The sequence below is a fragment of the Manacus candei genome, unplaced genomic scaffold (genome assembly GCF_025592945.1).
Source record: "Manacus candei isolate 608988 ecotype Guabito, Panama unplaced genomic scaffold, ASM2559294v1 h1tg000028l, whole genome shotgun sequence".
NCBI classification, from domain to species: Eukaryota; Metazoa; Chordata; class Aves; order Passeriformes; family Pipridae; genus Manacus; species Manacus candei.
In genome coordinates, this window is record NW_026138076.1 from 31164651 (window position 1) to 31189973 (window position 25323).

The 25323-nt window shown below is 42.1% G+C and overlaps 2 protein-coding genes across 2 annotated transcripts; both read right to left on the reverse strand.

The window, feature by feature from the left end:
• Nucleotides 1-11232: 11232 nt before the first annotated feature.
• On the reverse strand, nt 11233-15463 carry OSTC (oligosaccharyltransferase complex non-catalytic subunit). Its single transcript, XM_051789713.1, has 4 exons — nt 15220-15463; nt 14931-15024; nt 13189-13386; nt 11233-11886 (listed from the first exon to the last, which is right to left on the reverse strand). Exons 1-4 carry the CDS (start codon nt 15356-15358, stop codon nt 11868-11870), a joined length of 450 nt encoding a protein of 149 aa, XP_051645673.1. The 5' UTR covers nt 15359-15463; the 3' UTR covers nt 11233-11867.
• A 2888-nt stretch (nt 15464-18351) lies between these two features.
• On the reverse strand, nt 18352-22130 carry RPL34 (ribosomal protein L34). Its single transcript, XM_051789717.1, has 5 exons — nt 22070-22130; nt 21175-21248; nt 20978-21077; nt 20119-20222; nt 18352-18478 (listed from the first exon to the last, which is right to left on the reverse strand). Exons 2-5 carry the CDS (start codon nt 21237-21239, stop codon nt 18394-18396), a joined length of 354 nt encoding a protein of 117 aa, XP_051645677.1. The 5' UTR covers nt 21240-21248; nt 22070-22130; the 3' UTR covers nt 18352-18393.
• Nucleotides 22131-25323: the final 3193 nt, after the last annotated feature.

The window sequence follows — 25323 nt, forward strand, 5'->3', positions numbered from 1 at the left end:
ACAAAGCTGCCTATAATAAGCCTCATCCAAGCACCCACTACAAGACAGGTAAATATGTACAGGGCAAGGGAATCTCAGTTATGAAAAGTCTTTAATAAAATGTTTTAGAATCATGTTATGGCAAAGCAATCTCCTTTTGTCCACTAATACTTAATCTATGTGCAAGTCCATTTAATAAATGAACATAAGAGAATACAGGGGACTTTCCAGGTAGATATAATTTGTTCTGAATTTATTAGGGCAACACAGCAACTCACAGTTCACCACCTGAACTTCAGAGCACAAACATGGCTCCACTTCGTGTACTGGGGAAGTCTATAAACAGTTGCCCATACAACAAAAAAAACTTTAAATGATATATCCAAACACTGAGAGCCTGTTCTGTATTTCTGGATGCCACTCACAACTGGACCATGACTGTCTGTACAGCTGGCCAAACCAAAACTCTGGACTCAGGTGTATTTGTGCCATAAAGAAGTTTCTATCTCAGACAGGAACAAAGCTTTGGACTGTACTCCAAGTTTATCCTTAATGAATGACTGGTCTTTCTAACCCTGTGGGACATTTCTTATTTAGGGATATTTCCCTCAGTCTAGCAATCACCAACAATAACTGAATATTCTGCCTCCCCTGCAGATAAGTACTAAATCACTAAATTCCCACAATTTTTCCTTGTCCTCGCCATTTCTGAAGGGACAGTGACTCAGCAAGAATAAGTATATCTGTCCAACTGCCCTGGAGCTCCTGTAACTTCATTGCCATATGGTTGTTTGCCTTACTCTGTGCAGAACTTGCCTCTGTCTGTGGTGGCAGCTCAAAGTACAATAAAAAGTAACATGCTTTGTCTCCCAGATTATCTGCGCACAGTCTGCGGGTTATTACAGCGGTCTACACAACCAAGACCATCCAGCTGAGGAGAAAACTCTCTTCCTAAGCAAGAGGATGTGACTGTGTGGGGATAGTGAACGAGGTTATCTCGGGACAGGCAGCAGACCAAAAAAACGAATTGCGTCAGCATGGAAAAGGATTGGGCAGGAGTGGAGGGTGTGTCAGGGCACTCTCCCAGGCAGAAAAAAGCTCACAATAAACAGGGAGAAAGTTGCTGGCCAAGGGGTTTGAATAAAGGCCTCAGAAATGCAAAGAAATGGGCCACACTAATGAGGTACAAGCATTTCCCTGCAAGCAGAAAGCTGGGGAGGAGGGTGGAGAGAAAGGAAAGGAAAGCGGATGTGGAAAATGGTGGAAAAGTGGCAAAGAAAGATTTAGAAAGAAAGTAATCTGAAAGCTCAATCTGACAGAAATAACAGCATTCTTGGTCAGGAATTTGATGATAGGGTTTCTCACGATAAAATTTAATTAATGCAAAATCTACTGTGGGCGTAACCAAAATGCCAAGGAGTCTTTTACATGGACGAGGTACAGCAGAAACAGAGGCTGTCCTTGTCCCAAGAAGCTTACAAATTGAGTTGGGTGAGACACAGCACGTGCCTGCAAACAGACGGGCAACAGGAGGAGAGGGAGGGGCACTATCAGGCTCAACACCAAAGCTGAATTCTGGTCCTCTAATTTAGGAGCCACCATAGCATCAGAGGCAGTTTTAAAGCAAGGTGTGCTTGGAAATGAGTAACATGATATTTCAGCAGAAGTTTAGGAAGCACAAGCAAAAGGGCTAACAGAAGTGAAAATATGACAGAGATCCTTTCAAAATTTATCAAGGGAGAAAATTTAGCACAATGAACTAATTGGAGAGAGCTGTGAGTAACCATTTCAATAATATATGAGTTGTAAAGGAGGGCAAAGGAATGATCTTGGATTGAAACAGTTTACATCTCAGGAAACAGAAGAGCTTGCCAACAAACTAGTAAGCAACATGTACTGCAGGGGACGTACTGTGCTTAAAGTTTCAATAAAATGTTGCTGCAATGTTTTCTTTCTACAGAACACACCCTTTGACAAAAGCATTTAAAAAGCCATTGTTACCCTGAAAATACCTAGAATAAAACAACTATTGTAAAAACTCGAGCGAAAGCTTGTTTTGAACTGACGGTCCTTAATGCTGTTGATAGTACGCAAAACTGACAATTAGAACTTAATTTTAGCCCTAGCTCTGCTATTAAGCTGCTACATAACTTTAAGCTAGTCACTTTACCATCTCAACATCACATCTGTAAGAGGGGCACAAAACCAGCCATCTGTGTGACAGATAGTAGTGCTTTGAAATGCTCAGATGCAGGCATCTGTAAAGGGTGTTGAAAGGGGTCTTTTCTACAGGCACTGATGCACACATTCTTCCTCCTATTTTCATTTATCTCCTTTTCACTTTTGAAGAGACCTCTACAGGACTTATTTGTAATAAGCTGTCATATAAATTTCTATCCAAGTGAAACAAGAGACTCTCATTGCCTTAAAATATACCAGGGTGAAACCCCTGCTACCTGAGGGAAATGCACCTTATAGATTGCAGTATTTTATGGGGGCTGTACCAACACTTTTTCACCTTCTGCTTCCAGACAGATGCCAGCATGGAGAGCTCCAGCTTTTGGTGGGAATAATTCCTTGTGGCAGTAAACTCACCCTACATAACTCTCACCTTTTATAACCATACACACAGAAATCCTGGTGAAGTCCACATGACTTTCTCTACCTCTGCAATCTATGCTTTAACTTTCAATTCTAATTTAAGTACATCAGTCATGTCAATACTATGTAGTTCTGACCTACTGTATTTAAACCATTTACATAGTCATTTCTTTTTAGCCATTTAATTCCTTCCCCACATTAGACATACAGTGGATGTCTATATAAACACTGTAATTCTGTGTAATTCACACAACTTTGAAAACTCCAGATTTTTTCCCCTTTTATGAGCTATGTATAAAGTCAGCATGTACACTCACACACACACACACACACACACACACACACACGATGCCTTCTTAATTGACTCAGATTGTATAAAGTGCTTTGAAATTTTTGGCTGGTTCCATAGAAGTGCAAGCTGTTACACTTTCATGCAGGTGTTAAGCCCTGAAGTTTCAATTGGAAAATGAATGGGAGCTGAAGACATCGACAGAGAAGTCTTTCACATACTTACACTCTGGCATCAAGAAAAATGGTTGCAAATATACTCACCGCTGTAATATTTCTTGTACATATTCATGTGTAAAGCAGTATGAGATTTCAGTACGCTGCTTTTAAAGTCAGACTTTCCTCCCAGAGTGAATAACATTGCAGGGACTGCCATCCAGTGGGGAACCAACGGCTTAACAGGGGATTGGAACTGCAGAAATGTAAAATTAAAAGGTGTCAAGGCTGAAAAGGATTGAGCACTAGCTAATGATGATGCTGGAACTACTAATGACAGAAAGAATTTCTTCAATCGGCTTCAGATATTATTTACAGTGTTTAAGTAAACATGTTGCTGCACAAAGGCAATACTTCGTACTGACCATGCAAAGCAGTTGAAATTAGGCTTGTTCAGTCACCATCTGTAAACAAGCTTGTAAACAAGCTGTGGTTAAACACAGACCCTAAACACATCCAAAATACTAAAGGCATTATTCCCATCTTTACACGGGTCTCTCTCCATTGATTTCAGTGAAATATAGACTGGGTTTATCCAGATGTTAGATGAGACAAAAAAATATTTAAGGTCACTATGTGCTTCCACTACCTTTTAAAACACTAGAGGAAAAAGCTTCCTGATATATCTAAAATTGTTCCTGCTTAGGATATGAAACTAAACTGTGGTTTAAATCTAGTTTGTTAATAGTTAAGTAGCAGTGGGTTTAAGCACTACGTGCCTTGTGTACCTTTAAAAAAGGTCTGATGGAATGTTCCATTTCCCTGGTTTTATGAGCTTTCATATTTATTGCCTTGTCTACTGCATATATGAATCTTGGTATTTGTGACAGATTTTTCTTAGTTTATTCCATTGTGTACAGACCATATGTTGTCCATGCTCATAAAACACTCAGTAATTGTATGTGCAGAAATTTTTTTTTCAAGTTACTTGCTAAGAAACTTAAGAACTTTCAGGTTTATCCCTTCAGAGGTGTTTTTAGATCAGCCCCAGGAAACAATTGCCTCTTTTTCTTAGAGTTATGATGAAACTTTGGCAGGATTCTCAGATGTATTTGGCAGTTAACTTCTATTGATTTAAACAAAAATTATGTACCTGAATTCCATGAGGACCTTGGCTTGACTGCTGCTGAAGTAGATTTTGGATACAGGCGTGCCTTCATTGGCTCCCTAGTGCAATGCTTGGGAATGCAGTAGGATCTTTATTGTTTTTAGGATGAGTCATGCAGGCAGCAGCACAACAGATGGTGTGGAGTGTAGAACAATACAGACAAAGATACGAGACAGCTAAGAGACAACTGGAACAGTCAAGAAACAACCAGAGGATGAGAGAGGCTGAAAGGTGAAGAAGAAGCCAGGAGGTTAAGCTTTGCCACGGATAGCAGGAGCTAATGAAGTGTGGAGTCAGTGCATGGTGAAGTAGCTCAAACAGTGGCCAGCAGGGAAAATTAAAGGACCTGCAGTCAGAGCAGAAGGAACAGAGGTCGGTAGGAATGCCAAGGCAAGCAAGGCTGATGGATAGCCAAGTGGCTGGTGGGGCTAAGTGATGGATTGCAGTGTGATAAAAAAGCAAGTACCAGTAAGGAGAAATAAGAAAGTGGAAGAGCTGAGGAGACTGATAAATAATACCCTTTGAAGGTAGAAATACCACAGCAGTTACAAAGAGAGCAATCAAAACCAGCAGTGGTGTCCTGAAACCTAGAAGTCCGGAATGACAGCAAAGAAACAAGGGATGGCAGCTGCTGAAAGACAATAGTGTAAATACCTCGAAAAGAGCTCATCCAATGTCAGGCCAGTAAAAGGAGATGAAACATAGTATTCAGAGCTGGTTTAACAACCAACTATAGCAGAGACAGGCAGACACACTGGAGCAAAACACGAAAGAAATTAAATTTCACAGGTGAGTGAAGCACAGTTCTTGAAAGGAAGAATCTCAAGAAGTCCATGTAATTGAGAAGTGTATTGGTGTTTTACTGCTCAAAGAAGGCAAAAATGGAGAGAAAGCTCCATCAGCAAAATACTTCCTAGAAATATCACAGGCTCTCTCCACCCACTCATTGCCCTGTTCTAATATGACAGCTATACTGACAGCTGCCAAATTGTAACCCTTAGGTGAAAGACTAACATGGAAGCTAGAAAAGAAAAAGGCTTCAAACATCCCTCCATGTGCTTCTATTTTCCTTATCCCAGCAACTAATTCATTTTCTGTTCTGGGACTAGGCACCTAATGGAGCTACTTTCTGCTGTCATGTCTAGTCCATGTATCTGCTTGATTTTTCAAACTGAACCAAGGCCAGCAGGATTCTGTCCTACAACTGCACTGCAGAGATATTTTTAAAGGACAGATTTAGTTATTTACAAAGACCTTTCTACAGCTGTTTTTAAAGACACAGAGCATTGGTGTTTGGAATGTCAGAAGTTTTGTTCTCGACCATGGAATAATAAAGATATGCAGTTGCTGGAAGATACCTCAAGAAGCCAATCACTCGTCCTAAAACGAGGTCAAAGGTACCTGCCATTTTTAACAGGCATTTGCCCAGCCTGTTCTTAACACTGCATACAGCAGAATTTCCATCACTGGCATAGACTATCTAGTCCAGTAGTCAACTATTTTACCCTTATAGACATTTTTCTAGTATTATCCCAACTCTTCCTCGCTACTATTTAAGCTCTATCTACTACTGTTGCAGCAACAAAATTGCTTCTTTCCTTTACACACCATTTCATGCCTCATATACTTGGTAGCTAAAAGTTTCGTAAATATCTCCATGTGATGTTGCACTGCTGCACAAAAGGCAAATATTCCTCTTCAGCTTGTGGTGCAGCAGAACCCAAGGGCTTAATCTGAGGCATCCCATGTTTTCTCAGTTATTTTCCTTGAGTTGCATTGATATTTTGCACTTGTTCCTAGAAAGGAAAAAACAGTCTACTTTTTTTAGAGCACTCTCTGATTTGTTAGGATCATTATGAATCCTAACTCTGCCTTCCCAGCAGTCTCAGAATTTTTTGATTTCTGCTAATTTACTCAGCACTCTATGCTCAATACAGGTCACGTGTGTGAAACAAAACTAGCCACAGTACAGATCTCAAAAATAAAATATATTTCCACTTTGACAAAAGGACATCAACTAATCAGTAAACACTCTCTGAAAATGCTTTTCAAAGTACTTTGGCATTCAGCTTATAGCTGTTTTGGTTAAGCCAAGTTTCCAAAACATGAAAGACAGTATCAAAAGCTACAGCCCAAACATCTGCTTTTCTTCTATCCATGGGGCCCATAACTCTCATGTATAGCTTTTTCTTCGTATGACTTATTCTTTAAAAGTCCAAGTTGGCTACTCATCTTTTTGCCATTTTCTTCCAGGTGCTTAAAATGCTTCTCCCACCAAAACTTTTTCTTCCAACTGCGGTTAAGCTTATTTTTTATTATTCCCCATCCCTCACACTCCCCATCTGCATTTAAAGACAGCTGACATTCTGGAAGGCTTAATATAGTAAACATATTACCTAACATCCAGGATCTGTCAGAAATACCTAAAAGTTCTGAAATTGTTTCAGGCTGCCTACTAAGTAACGTAGAAAAAGTTTAACTTTCACAGTTTACTTTAAAATAACACAACTAGTCTGAATTCTTTCAAAATGTTTCTTTCCCTGCTTCCAGCTAAAAGCATAAAACTTCCACCACCAACAAAGGGATATTAGTCCTCACATCAACACTGATCTGTATTGAAAACTGATACCAAAGAAAAGAAGGAAATTACAGATGTCAGTCTTTCACAAGCATAAGGCAGCGGATGATACCATATTGATCTGATTTACTCACAGCTAAACATTGTTTCTTCCAGGTTGCAGGTAGAACACTCTAAGAGCTTTGACATTTATAGAACCCATATGGGATAGTTACATGATGAAGTGTGACTCCATCTTATATCTGAAGAACATTAGTAACTAATGATATCACTAAACAGGAGCTCGGCAAGTTGCCTGATAGATTCAAGATACTAGATGTCAGAACACAGAGCCTCACATCTGTATCACCAGTTAAAACATAGTGCAAGTCAGACATGCTTGACTCCCATTATAGTGCCACAGCTGTTGCTCTAAAATGAGCTCATGGTCTTAGTCCAGTTCATAGCTGACAGGTATCCATGTCAAACAAAAAGGACACCAGAACAATTAGTTCTTATGAAAAAACCAAATCACCAGAAACCCTTATATTCCTATTAGCCTCTTTCCATGAAACACCACCCTTTGCAAAGAGTTTGATGCATTAGTTGTATTTTTCGCTGTCACTAAAATCCAGGTTTTTCCAGAGTTCTCCAATCATTAGTATAGCTGAAAGACCTCAATATGACTGCAGAGCATTACAAAATGTTCTCCTTCTGAGTTTTTACAAATGTTCCAGTTTTTCTTCTGATGGTTTCAATCTTCTTTAACCACGTTCTGGAAGAAAAATATTCTAAGCAAACTGCAATGTTAAGAAGAGGAAATCAGAAATTCTGAAAATAGGCCAGAGTTATTGCTGCAACCCTGTTTGTGAGGAAAACCATAGTGTTGTAGGAAAAATACAATAATTGCATTCACAAATGTGCAATGCCAATTACATTGTCACAGATGTTGCTGTGCTGTAGGCAAAGAGTTTCCATTGCATGCAGGATTTCCATGTGCGTCAGGAAAATAAATGAGAATTACTATCTTCCCCATAGTGACATTGGCTCCCAGTATTGGAAGCAGAAGAAATTATGGATTGTCTCATTTTATAAGACTGTAACTCTTAAGAAGTCTAAAATATAGTGCTTCCTAATTAATATATTAAGAACATATATTTAGTCATATTTCTTCAAAATGATGGAACTGTCTTTCTTCCTCCACAGATTGTATCAGTGACACAGATCTTCCAAAGATGTATCAGTTCTTGCAAAAGTAAGGATGGGGATCAGTGGAACTGTTACCTTGGACTTCCGGAGGGCAGACTTTGGCCTGTTTACGGGCATGATTAACAGTCCCTTGGGAGGCAAAGGAGTCCAGGAAGGCCTGACATTCTTCAAGAAGCAAATCTTAAGGGTGCAGAAACAGGTAATCCCGATGCGCCAAAAGACAAGATGAGCGAGAGTAAGATTGAAGAGAGAGCTTTGGCTGAAACTCAGGACAAATAGAAGAGTTTATGACCTCTGGAAGAAATGGCAGGCAACACAGGAGGAGCACAAGGATGTCAAGAGGTTATGCAGGGAGGGTCAAAGCCCACACAGAATTTTATCTGGACACAGCTGTAAAAAACAATTAAAAGTGTTTCTATAAATACATTAGGAACAAAAGAGGGGCTAGGGAGAATCTCCCTCCTTTAGCGGATCTGGGGGGAAACATAGTGACAAAAGATGAGGAAAAGACTGAGGTACTTCAAGCCTTCTTTGCCACCTTCTCTTATAAGAGGACCAGTTTTTCTATGAGTACCCAGCCCTCTGAGCTGGAAAATAGGGATGAGGAGCAGAATGTTTTGATCTGCTGGAGGGTAGGAAGGCTCTGCAGGGGGATCTGGACAGGCTGGATCCATGAGCCAAGACCAACTGCATAAGGTCAAGTGCTTGATCTTGTCTTTGGGTCACAACCGCCCCAGCCAGCACCACAGGCTGGGGGTAGTGTTTGCAAAGCTGCTTGGCAGGAAAGGACCTGAGGGTGCTGTTTGACAGCAGCTGAACAAGAGCCAGCAGTGTGCATAGGTAGACAAGAAGGTCTATGAGAAGCAGCTGAGGAGCTGGGGTTGTTTAGCCTGGAGAACAAGGAGGCTCAGGGGTGACTTTACTGCTCTCTACAACTACCTGAAAAGATGTAGCCAGGTGGAGGTCGGTCTCTTCTCCCAAGTAAAAAGCGACAGGATGAGAGAAAACAGCATCAAGTTGCACAAGGGGAGGTTTTGATTGGGTATTAGGAAAAATGTCTTCACTGAAAGAGTGGTCAAGCACGAACAGGCTGCCCAGGGAAGCAGTGGGGTCACTGTCCACTGTCCCTGGAGGTATTTAAAAGATATGTATATGTGGCACTTAGAGACATGGTTTAGCGGTGGGCTTGGCAGTGTTAGGTTGACAGTTGGATTTGATGGTCTTACAGGTCTTTTCCAACCAAAATGATTCTTTGATTCTGTTACTATTCCACAATTTGCAGGAGTCTGGAAAATGCATTAGTGGTGGGGTGGCGTGGGGGGAAAAGAAACCAGGATATTTGTTCTTTTTTATCTAGAGGTATTTTTCAGCTTAACTCACTCAGGTATAAGATCACTTACAGGTTCATATACATATATACTAACTAAAAGCTACACAAGTTATTTATCTCCTCTTGACTATATTGCCTAGGTATCATCACTCAGATATTACACTGAAGCCTACAGAGAAGCCATGGATTCAGTATTTTCTCCATCAAGAGAGCCAGAAAATCAAACCTCTCCACTTCGACCTGACTCTTTTTATTGCACTTGGAAGCAGGCCAAATTTCTGGTTTTAATCATGAAAAGATGTGTTCCTGTAAGCTCTGCTTTACCTTTATCACAGTGTTTCAATTTTGTTTTTAATCTCCCACCCCACAATCTAGTTCAGTTGAACTTTGAAGATATGAACATAAAACACAGACGGACATTGTCACTAGTTATGGGAAGTTTTCTTTCAGTCACTGAAATATTCCTATTTAAGTCCCTACATTAGAGGCCACCTGCTGTTACCTATAAAGAACAGTAGACAGTTGCAGAAAGCACCAGGCTTTGTTTAACTGAAAATGGGATTCCCCTAAAGCATAGCAATACCTCTTCTTTGCAGGTTGACAGTGCTCAGTAGAAATTTTTCCTTTGGTGACCCAGAAGCCTCCAACCCGCATCCAAAATGAACCAATCTCCAGCTGTGCATTCTGCAATCTTCCTACCCAGTATGTGCCTTATTTCTGGGTGGTCTGTCTTCTGCTCTGCATTTGTTTTCCTGGTTCTCTCTGTGCCTCATACTTTGGCAGATAATCATACCAGACCTAGCTTGTAGCCTGTGACCAAAGAAACATAAGTGATGTTCATTCAGCTTTCTTTGCTGCAGACAGTGTCACTGTCTTAGTTCTGGGAGAGTAAAACTATCTTCTACCTTGCAATTATGTCTGCTTTATCTGTTGTTTCAAGTTACATCACCTGGCATGCAATTATAATGAAACACACTCCACAGACCACAGGCACTGAACTATGCCTTTAAAAACACTGTTTAAGAGCACGCTCAATTTAGAACCAGCTACAAATCTGGGAGGCTGAAGCTGAACTGCAGTGGAACAAGCACTGAGCCAGAGAATCTTGATTATATTCAGATGCATTAAAAAGTTGATCTATGTATCTAGTTATTTACTTACATAATATCAATACTCCCCCTTGAAGGTAAGCATGTGTCTTATCAAAACCCGAGTGACCAAAAGACAATTGCTTCTAAAAGACTGGAAACGTTGCAGTTATGAGCCTCATAAAACAGCTTAAACTACCTTAAATCTTAATGATAAGTATGTAAGATGAACAGATGCAAAACTGTCACACTGTACATAAGAATGAGAGAGTAGAAGTGACATCCCAAGGGCAGATGACTAAAATCTAGCTCAGAAATTTCATAAAGTATGTGAACAGTAATGCTTACTTCACAATTACAGGAATAAATTACTTTTCTCACTGAAAATTATTATACTGATTAAAATAGTGTTTCAAACACATATGGCTTGCAAAAAAAAAAAAAAAAAAAAAGACATTTATGGAGATTCAGAGGGATCTTTCCTTCCTCCAAAATGCAATACATTACTTGAATGAAACATACCAGCAACATTCAATCTTTTAAAATTAGGACAAATTAAGTTGGAACCTTGCCCCTCACACAAAAAAGCAGCAGCTTAAAAAAGTAAGTTTTCTTGGCTACTGATAACAGTATGTTGTTTGCATACAGTACAAGTTCAAGGAAAATGAGGTTTCTTGCCCCTGATATTAAAAAAGAAAATAAAAAATATCATTATCCAACAGTGAAAATTAGAACTGAAATTATATGGTCATGGTATGGCATCCCAAGTCTGGATATAGAACAGTCCATGCACACAAGAAAAAGCTTCACAGATGGGCACACAAGAAAAAGCGTCACAGATGGCATAGAATTAAAATAATTTTGTAGAAAATAAGTTTTATTTGGCTCCTTTTGTACACTTTTTCTTAAAAAAAAAAAATGCACATTCATACCGTTTGCCTTTCCCAGTGCATGTCTGGATTTGCTCACATAGAGCCAGTAATATCAAGGCAAAAGGTGCCTTTGAAATAATTTCAGACACATGGTATTTCAGCTGTAAAACATCCAAAGTTACTAATTTTCTGATTATAACTTGGAAATATTGTTTCAGGTGTTTCTTCTCTGATTCACACATGTAAGTGTCCCACACAGGGAAGAGGAGACAGACCTGCAACAAAGAACTGTCAAGTCAATGGCAAATACTCATTTTAGGTAGAGCTAAAGGTAGCTTCATACTGAGTTGGGATATAAAAGAAATACTCAGCTAGGTAACTTCTCTTTTTCAAAAGCTCTACGTCAGAAATGATAAAACATTGCTGGAGTACTACAAATCAGCCATTGGTAGTGAGAGTTTGTTTGCAGAGGAAGCACTCTTTCCCTAGTTGTTTCTCACAGCCAGGTCTCTTTGCTGTTGTTGATGGTGACTATGGAACTTGTTTCTTCCTGTTTCTTCTTAAATATTTCATGAAGTGAAGCAAATTCAGCTTGAGCTTTCATACACCACAAGAGGTACTAACCCATCAAGTAGCCCCTACAGAAAACAAAATAAGTCAGAAAAAGAGGAAACAGGCAGCACTCCTCAGAAAATCAAGAGATGTACAATCTCAAACCAAAACTTTAGAGTGCCAAAACAACTGCTGATCAAGGCTATTTGGCCATCTTAACTATACGCTCCTTTCTCAGTTGATTTCCTTCAATGAACACTGAAAATGGAATAGCCTATTCTAAATCCTACTTTGATAGTTGTTTGAAATTTCTGAAGCCCATGCTACACCCTATGACAGGTTCTTTATTTGTACCCTTCACACAAACTACCAGTTTTAAGGTATCCAATATAACCTGATCTTTTCTGGCATTCAACACAAATCTGTTCTCTTTTCTCTTCCATTTCTCTGAAGTTCTGTTTCTTTAATGAATTTCAGAAAGGGACCTCTTAAGACACACATGTACTCAATGAAACAAAAAAATATCAATGAAGCAAGAATACAGAGCAGGCTCCTATCCAGCTCTCTGCTGCCAGGGAACCCATCACTTCTGTGTTATTAAAGAAAAATTCTAACTACGCTGCAGAGGCACAAAAAAATATTTAAGAAAGGAAGAATGACTGTCACTATTAAATGAACACTTCATGGAGCTACTCCAAAAATTAGGTACCAGTACCCCCAGACATCAGGTTTCAGCTCTTCTAAATTAAACAGATGGACTGAAAAATAACAAGGAGGGAAGAAATTGGAAAACCTGCATTTAGATATTTGGATTTTGCATAGTCTGAAAGCTTCAGACCTTTCCTATTTTTTGATCTGCGAATATAGATGCATTAAAACACTATATACATTGTATGCTTCAGTTTTCCAGCAACAACAACAACAAAAACCCAGACATCATCTTTACTTTAGGACTGCTTTGGATGTTTCTGAACACTTACTACTGCTACCATCAATTATTCTAGTTATGATATCTAAGGTACGCTGTCCGTATAAAGAACTTATTTACCTTTCTTTGACAATTTCTTCTTCCTCAAAGTACTAATTTGTAACTACTTTTACCTGACCAGTACATACAATGAATTTTAAGGTACACTGACCAAGTCAGACTCACTAATTGTATTTTTTTACATACCAAGAACTGTCGCCATTTTTTAACCACAGCACAACCTTATAGTATCTGGCTCCCAAAGCATCCCACCTCACTCAAGGTGTTCCAAAAAAAGTGTTGAAAAAAGCAACTTATAGTCAAGCCAAAGATCACTGTATTTGCTGTTACTCTTAAATTTAACATGTCACACATGAGCCCACAAGGAGAAGAAAAGCTGATAGATAATTAAATCACTTACGGCAATTTCATCCTCATGAAAACTCTGGCCATGAAGAAGCTCAAAAGCACACTGACAAATCCAATAAAGAGCAAAAGAAACCTATTCAACTTGGGGATATTTGGTGCATTGGATCGATCCAGAATTATGAATCCTAGTCCACCCATTGTGAAGAGGAAGCTGGATGCAAGGCCTTCCATAATATACTGTCCATTCACTCTAAAGGAAAAAAAAAAGGGTGAAGGGAAGAAGAGAAACCAGAAAAAGATTAAAGAAATCATTTACATTTCAAACCCCATCTAGTCAACCTGCTTTTGCTGTACAAACACATAGCATGTTTAATTTTGATGGCTGATTTTCTAACTAAAAGTAAGCAGGAAACCAACTTTATAAAATTACATCAAGACTTCAATATGTAACATCTCCAGGACTGACAGTCTGCAAGGTGACCAGTCAAACACACCAGTGGATTTACACACAGTAGTGTACACTAATGGCTACTGCACAGGCTCATCAGTTTTCAGAAATATCTATTCCAAGGAAGTCCCCAGTTACACAGATGGCTCAAGGCATGGAACCATGATCCTCCTATTTCCATCCCAATGTCTAGGCAGAGTGCCTGAGTCCTTATCCCCGGACAAATCCCACTCAGAGCAATCTGTCAGTGTATGAAGCACATGCTGGTTCCAGCACACAGCAAATCCTGCCTGCAGGATGTTTCGCTCCCTGCTTGCTGAGGCTGCACATATCTGTTGCAAGGACCCAGCCCAAGGGTATCCCAGCTCTCTGTCAGTCCAGACAGCCAGAATTCCTTCTGACAAAGCTCAGGTGGAGAAAGGAGACAACAGGGTGCAGAAAGGATATTGCACCTGGATCACAAATCTCCTGCTTCCCACAGTCACCAAACCAGTTTCCTATCCTTGTAATTAACAATACTAGTAATCTCATAAAACTGGCATTGATGAAACAACTATGCATGCTAATACATAAGCAAAGATTATCATTAATGCCTCATATCCTGAAAACAAAAAAGTTGGTCTTCTTTCATGTTGTTTACACTGACTTGGGCTAAAGTGTAAGCAACTCCCTGCAGCAGCCAGATTCATCTGCGCTGGAACAATCCAAGCCAGTCTGAAATATGTACTGTATCTAGTACAAGTCAAAATCTGCACATAAATCATGACACAGACATCACAGATTCAAACAATGTTTTTGGTATTTGTTACCACATACATAAAATACCCATGGCTACAAACGTGCATTTAACTGTCTTCAGACCAATCTGTTACCAAGAGTCTCTAGATTGTTTTCAGTAAAAGGTTCCAAGAAGACACTGTTGTCGCATACTTGTAATTATTTTCCCCACCCTCAGACACAAGAGTCCCAACTACACTGGAGTTTAAAAGGCCAGAACCAGAAATTTCACAAACATCATGTGTGCTGCTATGAAAAACCATCAAATGTATCTGCATCCACTATAAAACTCGAACAGCGGGAAACAGAAGTATTGCCAGCTCAAAACGTTTTTTTTACCAGAGTTTTCATTTTTTAAAGTTTTAGGACTAGGCTTTTCAATTTCAACTGTTTTCAATGCTCGTCTTTTTTTTTTTCTAAGTATTTGCAAAACAAGAATTGATATAGAACAGTTTCCTTGCACAGAGAACTCAAAAGAAAAAGTAAAAAAAAAGCAGATGCACAGCTCCGTAAGGCGGCGTTAATTCCCCCTGTACTTGGGCATCTGCAGGACAGGGCTCTGCTCCTACCTGTATGCCAGAAAGGCCACCGGCCTCTGATGTCCGTGCTCGTCTGTCATCGACCCCACACTGGGAGGCTCCACAATCACGTCATAGATAATTCCTGTGGGAAGGAAAGCAAGCACCGTCTTTGACACGCAGCAGCGAGAACGGTCCTGACCTCGCAGGGACGCCCGCGGCTGGCCGAGGGTCGGACCTGGACAAGGATCAGCGGCGGCTCCGCCGCCCGGGACAGGGGCCGAGGAAGAACTGCTCCGTGAGCGAGGCCTCCCGCCCGCCCCGCCGGTCGCGGCCTCACCTCCGGTGATGAGGAAGTAGGACACGACCACCAGCGCGTACACGGTCATGGCCGAAGGCATGTGCACCCAGCTCGGCCGCTTCAGCTTGATGTTGGGGCACTCGAGCACGGCGAAGGGTAGGCGGTACAGCGTCTCCATGGCGGCGGTGCGGTCCCAGGGGCAGCCGCAGCGCCGCTGCTCCTTACCTCCTTACCTTCTCCCCTTCCTTCCTTCCCTCCCTCCCTGCCCGACCCGTCCCGCCGCCACCGAACCCTCCGCGGCCGGACACGAAAGCGGAAGCGGAAATGGGCTGCCGCGTCCTGACAGGGGAAAATTGACAAATTTAAAAACTACAAACTAAACAAATCACTCGAAATCTATGCCCAGACGGAAATTATAGGAATGAAAAAAAAGATAAGGTTTTTTTTCTGCGTAAAAACATCGAAAAGCTGCCCGCCAGCCGCCGGATGATCTATGTGTCTTACTCACCTGCAGGGACCCGGCAGACCTGACGTGTCGGTGCCGAGTAACGGCTCGGGGCGGTGGGCGTGGTCGGGGGCGTGGTCAGTGCGCGGGCCCCGCCCCCGAGCCGGGCAGCCACGTGTCCACCCGGCGGGTCCCGGTGCCGCGGGGCCGGGATAGGCACACGCGTGTGCCCGGCGGGAACACCGGCGCTCGACACTGGGGAACAGAACAAGATCCACAGTAGCCTCACCCCAGTCCCTGTGCAGGGAGAGTGGGGCTGGGATGCCCCTCGCCCGCACCTTGGGATGCGGTGGATGTGGTGCCCATCCTGACCTGCAGCCAGAGAAGACCCCGACAGCTGCACAGCGAGACCAGGGAGAAAAGGCACAATCCAGCAGTAGCTGCTGAGAGCACCCGGGTTACCTGTGCATTACAGATCAGCTCACACACTTCTGCAGCATGCAAGCACCTCATCAGCCCAGGCCAGCCACACCAGGCAGGACATAGGGAAGAAACTCCCTATTTTCAGCGGAAGCTTGTCTAGTTCCTCTTGCTTCATGGAAGGCGCAGGGCAGAGCCCTTCACTCCAGGTTACAGGAGCACATTTAAAAGCACGTGCTCCAGCTGAACTCGCCCCACCTCACCAAGCCATCCAGCCTACTTCCCACTGCCCAGCCCTGCCCCAAATGATTGCCCCCATACCCACATGGCACTGTCTGCTCAAACTGCTAAAAAAGAAATTAAGAGCCTTCTTACCATTTTGCTGACATTTTGCCTAACGACTGCTTTTATTTCTGCCAACAGCGGCAATACCACTTCTTCTAACTCAGAACTGCTGTCTCTCAGTGCAATCATGTAATATATAATTAGCTATTTTTAGTGTTGGCCTTTCTGTTCGAGAAAATCTCCCTCTGTGCCTGTCAACAGACATTTATGACTCTTACCCTCATTATTCCAAGTGTTCTTCCTCCATCTTGCATCCTTTACAAGAGCCTGAAGGAAAACTCTAATCTCACAGCTTTTAAAGCAAAACAAGAGCACTTTTGGGGCAGGTTAGACATGCCTGCCCTACTTGCTGCTTCTGCTTTAAAAAAAATTTTCCAGCATGCTGAAGTACTGAAGTTTGTACCAACACAGGAAGACAACTAATAAAATTTTAACTTCATAAACTAACTATAGTAACGGCACCTAAAAATGTCAGGGTATTAATGTTAGTCTTAAATAAATCTCCTTTAATTAGCTACAGCCTTTGCAACAAGTTTTAGCATAACCCAAGCTGAGGAAAAACGCTTCATAACTTAGAGCTGCAACATTTATTTTGAGAATACTGACAGAGTCATTTTAAGAACTTGGAACACTATGAAAAAATTATTGGGGAGATACAGCTCCTTTCACCATGCACGATGTTAAGTCAGATTCCCTGGATCATAGCCACCTCCTGTTGTCACACCCAGGAGGCAGCTCTGAGTTGGCAGGCACCTCACCCAAACCACCAGCTTGCTGCCACCAAAGGGCAGGGCTTTTCACCAACTCAGTCTGCTGTCCTTTGTTTCTTGGCTGACTGTACAGCCTAACAGGCTGCAGAGCTGGGCACAGTGTGATGAGGTAGCATGCAGTCAGGAGGGACCTGCACACATCCCTCAGAGCCACAGCCTGAGCACTCCACATTTGACTTTAGAAACCTCTTGCAATGGCACCCCTCACTGCTCCCAGTTAAATCTCTGCACTCAGTAATTGTTTCTCCTCCTTTCTTATGCTTATGGTGGAACTTACCACTTTTTGGAAAAAGTTATTGGTAAAAATAGATAAAAATACATTCTTGTCAGATACTAAAAGCAGTTAAAAATTCAGAGCTGGGGCAAGGAATACCACAGCACCCACAGGTAACACAAGAATTATCTTGTGTTAAAGCACTCCTGGATAGCATTAGAGGCACATTTAGAGCTCTCTACAAAACAGAACGAAGCAAAGCCATTTTCACTTTTTACATTACCATTACAACCTTGTTGATAAACCAGCAGAATTTTGGTTCAAGTTTCAATACCAGAGGCCTAAATTGCTCCTCTAAAACCTAATGTGGAAGCCATTAAAGGTTTGCCTTAGCTGTACCCTCCAAGTGCGGACCCAGGAAGCACCCAAAGAACAGGATACAGCAGCCGTAGCTTTCTTCCAGGAGATTCAGATGTAGCAGTGTGCAACTGTTGCTAGTGGGTACAGCAATGGTATTGAGAAGTCAGACTATTCCTCCCCTTCAGATTCAAGTAATGGTAAATGTATCACATACAATTAAAAAAAAATTATCTACCTTAGGCCTACACTAGCTCTCCTCTTCTTCACCTGACAATCTTTCTTCCAGCCTTTTGATGGTTTGCTCCTCCTTTTCAGAGTCCAAACTTTCTTCTGAGCCAAGTTCTCTGATGACTTCATACACAGCTGTTGCCATAAAGAAATATAACCTGCACTGCTCGAAATTACTCCAATCCCTCCGCAGGACTGAGGGGCAGAGCTGGGAGTCCTGTTTAACCAGATCTCCTTCCACCTGCTTGATTTCCCTGTAGCACACAGCACAGAACAGAGCATCCTGACTTACAGGTTTTGTTGCACCAAAACCCAGTTCTGAATTCTACAAGCTGTGAGAAGAAGCTCCTACCAGCCTTGAACAGAACATGGAATGACAGGACACAAGAGAAGTGGAGCTTTCATTTATTGGGATGAAACTACAAACAGATTCACTTTGACTTCTGGCTCTGTGCTTGTGCCTTCAGTACTTTCACAACAATCTTCTGCTCCTCAATAAGAAAAGCTCGTTTGATCCTGGAAAAGAAAAACAACTTAAGGACATGTATCTACCTACTTCAGTAAAAATCACAAAAATAACATAATTTACAATTAATTCTGCAGTCTCCAACATCATTGCATATGTCGTGCTAGTTCCACAATTACACAAAAAGGGAAGCTGTCTGTGTTCTTGCTAGCAGCAAGAGACAGGGACAGTGGCACTGGATGAATGTGGTGGTTTGGGGAAGAAGGTCTACTGTGCCTACAAATTTAAGGTGAGTGGCTTGTAGGCAAGCAAGGTAATACCCAATGGCTGAACACTGGGAAAGTTACTGTCTTCGCCAATCTGAAAGCAAAAAGCAGAACTCCTAACTGGCAAGTTAATTTAGCTGCTAAGTCGTCACCCGTGTGACCAGTCATGGTCAGTCCTCTTCCACAGAACTATGGGAAACTCTAGGTGCATCCAGTTATCAAAACCAGGAACAGTTCCTCTGTCAGGATTAAAGCTCTTTTGCACATCAACAGGGAAAATCCTAACAGGTCAAGTCATGCCCAAATTCAGCTATTTCTGGACGATATGCAGGGCCAGCATGCAGATGGACAGACCCATGCAACAGTACTCATATATCAATGGCCTATCTCATGGCCTCTGAACACTGAAGTACCTTCCATATGCATTTGGTATATATAGCTACTTTTGCAGTACCCAAAACCTACCAGAGATGCCTAAGCAGGCACAGGAGAAAACCCAACCATTACAGGGAAGGAGCTGTGTTTTTTGGTTTAGGCAGAATAGGAATAAGACATACTCATGCATTAAAAAATACTATCAAGCTCATTAAGTGTTTGGAAAAACACTCAGGGAAAAAAATTGGTTTTCAACACAGTAAAGTTATGCTATGGATCTGCAGCTGTAACAACTCATCTTCAGTAGCACCTAATGCAATTTAAGTACTCCCATGTGCCAAAAAAACCAACCAATCAACCAACGAAATAAAAAAACCCCACCACCCAAAAACCCCAACAAAAACAAAAACAAGAAAACCCACTGTCATTAGACTGCTGACACTGGAGATCTGCTTTGGTTGCTATTCACAGAGATGACAAAATTTGACGTAATTTTTTGTCATACATTTTTCCTCAAACTTTTGTCAAGGAAGTAAAGGATGTACAGCTGTTATACAATAAAACTGAATTTAGTGAGGCCCAGTAAAGGCCATCTTAAAGCTTAATCACATAAAGATGCTTAACATGCAACCAAATAATATCTCTGAACCCCAAAACACTACAAAGAGGTGAGAAATTCAACTAAACTTGCACTAGTAACTTTGTGTAAGACAAAAGAATAGGACAACAGACGAGAAAGGTCTATGGGGGCTCAACACAAAACAAAAATCCTGCATGAGCAGACTTTAGCACCCAAGCAGCAGCACAGTATAAAATCACAAAGAACATGAGGCATCTACAAAGCAGCTTCATATACAGTAAGTAGCTCAGTCCAAAGGACAGGGACAGACACTGCTGCTCACATGCTCCAAGCTGACCCTCTCCATTTCACTACATCAGTGTCAGACAAGAGTCTTCAAAATTTTAGTCCACATTAAGAAAACACAGAGAGATATAAAATTCTCACACGAGGTAACCTCAAGAGTGAGGTTCCCTTTCTGTAAGCTTACCTGTCACGGACACACTTAGCACACATAGAACCACCATAGGCCCTGCTAACGTGCTTCTTCGTTTTGGACAGCCTCATGAGAACTTTGGGGCGTACAGCACGGACCTATGGAGAGTAAACACAGGAAGTGTATCATAAGACAGGGATTCTGGGTAACAGCCATATAAAAAACAACATCACTTTCATAGTTTTAAAGAAAAAGCAGCAATACCTGAAGTTGACTTGATATTCAAAATGCTAAGAAGTGACTGAAGTCACAGCTCATTGTATGTGCCACCTTCAGCACTCCCAAGCTGATCTTTTTATTCTATCATAGGGTTTCACCAACAGGTTTGTAAAAAAACTGTTTATAGTAAGAGACTGTTTTCCCAAGGGTTCCCAAGGAACTGCTCAAAGATTGACATTACTCAAGCATTCCGTAACTGTTAAAAGCATTGATGTTACATCAAGAAATCATTTGGAAGAAAAATAGCAGGCTAAAAACATTCATTCCTTAAAGTTTTCTAAAGCTTGGCTTACCCTTTTTTTTTTGCAAGTCTAACAGATCCAATTTAGATTTTTAAATCCGGTACAGAATCACCTTGTCTAGCTTCAAAATTTCAGTTACATGTTATAAAACAATGGGGTTTAAATGTAACAGTAACAAGAATCTCAAGCATTAAAAAGCAATTACTGTTTGAGCTTCCAAATCTCATTTTACCAGCTAAACCTTACCCTATTTGAACAAAAATATTTTAAAGAAGTTACTACAACAAGAACTCACCAATAAACAGGCATATCACACGACTTGAAAAGGCTCTTTGTACTGAAAAAACATTGCTATGGAGAAACACCCTTACGCCAGCCAGGCTCATACTTACACCACGAAGCCTTCCTGGGCATATCCCACATGCTGACTTGGGTGCCTTTCCCACTTTCTTGGTGTAAAGGTAAACAATCCTGTTCCCGGGTGTTCGGGACCTGAGCACAGCAGAAAAAACACTCAGTTAATGTAACAACCAAAACTTAACCATCGTCTTCTTACAATGTCAGTTTTCTTAGAAACTGTCTTACTTACAGTCTGGTCTTGTTGGAAGCTGTGTTGTAGGACAACCTACGGCGGTAGGTCAGGCGCTGAACCATTTTTTACACCTAAGGAAGCCAAAACCAAAGCAGCACTAGTTTAAATGTTGGATATCCACACAGAAGTTCATGTATCACAGCACCACCTGTGCTCCAGGTGTAAATTAGGATCTGTCCATTCTGCATTAATAAAATTCGAGCATCTCCTCATCAATGATAGTCAACACAATTAAAAAAACAACAAAAGAAATTACAGCAGGTACAGCACGGTTTGCAATGAGGATCCATTTGAACTAACTTGCACAGTGCTCAATATCCTGGTCTTGCCCGCGTGATGTCACGCTTCCCGAAGAAACTGCTTAAAGCTTTAGCAGCTACATATTTTATAATCAACATAAACCTCTGACTTTATAATCCTGTTGTTCAAACCTGAACTTGCCAATAAAAAGGCATATTATGTTACCTGAAAAGGCTCTGTGTGCTGAAAAAACACTGCTGTAGATGAAAACCCTTACACCAGTCAGGCTCATACTTACACTGCACAGATAATTTTATAATAAGCTACGTATTTTATAACCAACTGGCAAGGCCTTAGATTGAGTTGCAGCAATCCGCGCGGTTTCCTATCTCATCTGAGAGCACGCTGTGTTAGTAACAGCCCAGGCACAGACCGCAGCCACTCACTGGGGCCCAGGAGACGCGGGCCCTGCTCGGGAGGCCCGGCCTCTCCATCGGGCAGCTCTTGCCGCACCGCCAGCCCAAGCGCGGGCGGCAGCGGCGCCGCTGGTCCCTCTGCACAGCCCCCCGGGGCCTCTGGTCGCCCTGTCCACCCCCCCTGCCGCGGATGGGGGCGGATGGGTGCACACAGCCCCCGGCCCCCGCCGCCATACCTGGAGTCGCCGGACCCGGAAGAGGAAGCGAAAACGCGCGGGGCAACACTGAAAGAGCTGCGCGCTGGAACCCGGAAGGAATAGCGGCACACACCCACTGCCATTCGTCTCCCGGCCGTGCTGGCGTATGGGCGCCGCCATGTTGTACGGAGAGGAGGTGCAAGGGTGTTGTACGCCGCCATGTTGTACGGATAAAGTTGGGGCGGGGCTCCGCTCGGCGGCAGCAGCGGGAATGATGGGGGTCACGGTGAAGCACGAAAGAATCGTTTTTGCTGCAGACGCTCCACTTTTCCCAGGGTTTCTCTGCACAGGCTTCCCCGCCCGCCCCCTTCCCCCCCCGTTTTATTTATTGTGCGTTTTACGAAAAAAGTTTTGTGCTTCCTTATGGTAGTTATGTAGCTGCGGGCCCAGAAGCCGTTTCTCAGGGTGCTGTTCTAAGCTCTGAATTACAAGTCATTCATACTTGGCTTTTCCATGCCAAACCAGCAGGTAACACACCTAGAAGCTGTGTGTTTCACGCAAAACTTCCACCATTTGGAAAACCTGGTCTCCCTGAAGGCTGTGCCCCTTCTCCTGCCAGAATCCCCTGGATGCCACACCTGGAGCACCATAGGGATGTCCTTGCCATGCTCCATTCCCCTTAAGATACCCTCCCAAATGCTGCACCAGGCTGAAAGGCTGATCCCAAAACTGGGCCCTGTGGAGAGCAACACAGTACCCGTGTTTGTCTGACACCCCCTGGCTGTGCCAGCACTGCACTCGGAGCCTTGGATGAAAAATTCTCGTGCCTATTTACCAAAACATGCACCCACTGTTTCATATGCTCCAGGGCAGATGCTTAAGTAGGAGCAAGAAGATATAAAACTTTCTCTGTTGGTCAGGTCAAAGGTCCACCTCACTCAAAATACTATATCCAAGCCACAGGTACCTAATAAAAAGCATTGGGTAGACAGGACACAGCTAGTTGATCTTTCCCTTAATACACCCTCCCTGCGTTCAGCTGTCAGCATCATACAAGTTTCCTGATCTGGGTCATGTTTTCTGACTTTTGAGATTAGCCCAGTTGGTTAGAGCATGGTGCTAATAACATCAGGGTTGTAGGTTTGAGCCCTGTAGGGGCCATTCACTTAAGAGTTGGACTCAACAATCCTCGTGGGTCCCTTCCAACTCAGAATATTCTGTGAAATCTATTTAATAGCCTCCGGTAGATCCCCGAGAAAAGATTTTCATATTGCGTCAATGGGAAACCACCATCTGCAAGGGGGATGGGGTTGGGCCCACCATCTGTGAGCCCTGAAATGCTCTGTTGCTCCACTGACCTGAGCAATGTTCCACAATGACAACCAGGGACCCACACATTAAATATGCAGGGTGCTGCTGCTGCCATCATTAGTGGCTTCAGCTTTGCTTTTGGAGAGTAGCGGGTGCTCAGAAAGCTTTGATGTGTCCTTCTGGCCTTATTTATGGGTTTGAAACTCACAGTTCATTGTACTGCAGCCTCCCTGTTTTCAATTTATAATTATTATTTTGGTTCATTATTGACTCTTTTTAAAGTGCAAATTATGGACACCAGGATTTTTTTTTTCTTTTTCATGAAAGAAGAGAAAATATGTATGAACTAGATTTTAGGGTATATTTAAAATAGGAGCATATTTCAGATGACGAGTAAATTTCAGAGCAATTAGAGTATTTAATATGAACTTTCTAGGCCTAGAACCCTGAGGGGAATGGGAAAGCCAATTAAATTAGATTAAATAATCATGCCTAAATATGAAAGTGTAACAGAATCCAATTGTTAAAGAACAACACTATTAAATTATGATAGAATAGTTTAGATGTTGTCAGCGCAACAGGTAACTATTCTATTATTGAAGAACACTATCGATATTTTTTTGAATTTACCCTGCTTTGGCCTTTAAACTAAACTGGTGTAAATTTTAGAAGCTGTCAATTAAATCCCAGCAGTTCTCTTCTGCTGATGCGCTGGCCTAGCTTTTCAAGCATTTTCAGTTTGTTTTGTAAGATGAACAGGGCTATTGGGCAAACGGCCCTTCACAGCATCTAGAAATGTTAGCTCATTGACAAGTGGTTTAGTGCTATCTAATGTGGGCATAAGATTTGAAGCAGAAGCTCACGAAGCCCCTTTTGTACAGATTAGTCCTAGTCAAGTGATTCTCTCATGTTCTATGCTTCTCCTACCTCTTCACAGGACCAAATCGTCTCTTTTGGGAGCAGTTATTTTCCATGTCCAACATGTCTCATTACCTCTTTATGCATTTTCTTCTTTCCTTGAATACAACGAAGGGGATGGGTTAGCAAATGCACAACCCAACAATGCAGAAAAGTAACAGTGGCAGCCTATAAAATCTATTTTTCACCTTCTAGGATGTCGGTGGAAGCAAAGGTCCTGAGGGTGTGGGCCTTTTTTCTTAAGAAAACTGGAGGTTGGTTTCCAGGGTCTACTTGCTTATTGGCAATGCAAAACTGGAAACCTCCTTTCCACCAGATATGACTAGGAGGATAATCATCTCTGATGGCAGTTTGCTAATATACTGCATTTTGCACTACCCAGCAAGTTGTCACCATATTCTGTTTTTTGCACCAGAAGAATGCTTTGTTCACAGTTTAAGACAAATTCTTGCTATGTTGACCATCCTTGCTTTTTTTTCCAAATGGTTCTCTCCTTTTCTCTTATTTCTCTGGAAGCCTCCATCTATGTGCGTGACCATTTGTTTGGTCACATGGAAAGTTCCAACACAGTAAGAGTGAGAGTTCCAAAATGCATAAGGCTCGATAAGCCCGACTGGATCCCCTTTACTTTCCTCTGCCTTCTGTGCCACTTCCAGGTTCCTGGTAGATTCCAGGAATCTACTAGACCTCAGGAGGACTCCACTGCTCCATTAACTTCTCTTCATGGATCCTTCCAGGGCTTTTCTCCACCATAAGTTTCTCATTTAAAAAATGAGAGATGTTTTCACTAATATTCACTTGCTGTCGTACCAACCTAGACTGGCAAATTTTAAGAGGCATGGGAAGGAACGCAAGCCTGTGTGCAAGCACATACTGGGTACTGCAGAGAGGGAAAAAAATGATAGCTGGAGGATATGCTGTTCCTGTTAAGCTACAGCCACAATACCATTTCTGTGAACAGCATGTATTTTAGAAATGTCTCAATGAAATCAGAATCCAGCCTCTGGTGCTGCTTGGGTACAACCAGCAGGATTAAGTCTGCAAATGCAGAAAGGAAAGAAGAA

Bases quoted from the DNA above. Each gene is read 5' to 3' on its own strand.
- RPL34 (XM_051789717.1), bottom strand. From the start codon at position 21,239: ATGGTTCAGCGCCTGACCTACCGCCGTAGGTTGTCCTACAACACAGCT. The intron at 21,078-21,174 runs GTAAGTAAGACA...TGCTGTGCTCAG, and splicing joins GCTTCCAACAAGACCAGACT to GTCCCGAACACCCGGGAACA. The intron at 20,223-20,977 runs GTAAGTATGAGC...TACTCTCCATAG, and splicing joins GCCCAGGAAGGCTTCGTGGT to GTCCGTGCTGTACGCCCCAA.
- OSTC (XM_051789713.1), bottom strand. From the start codon at position 15,358: ATGGAGACGCTGTACCGCCTACCCTTCGCCGTGCTCGAGTGCCCCAAC. The intron at 15,025-15,219 runs GTGAGGCCGCGA...TCCTTCCCACAG, and splicing joins CTACTTCCTCATCACCGGAG to GAATTATCTATGACGTGATT. The intron at 13,387-14,930 runs GTAGGAGCAGAG...TTTTTCCTTTAG, and splicing joins GTGGCCTTTCTGGCATACAG to AGTGAATGGACAGTATATTA.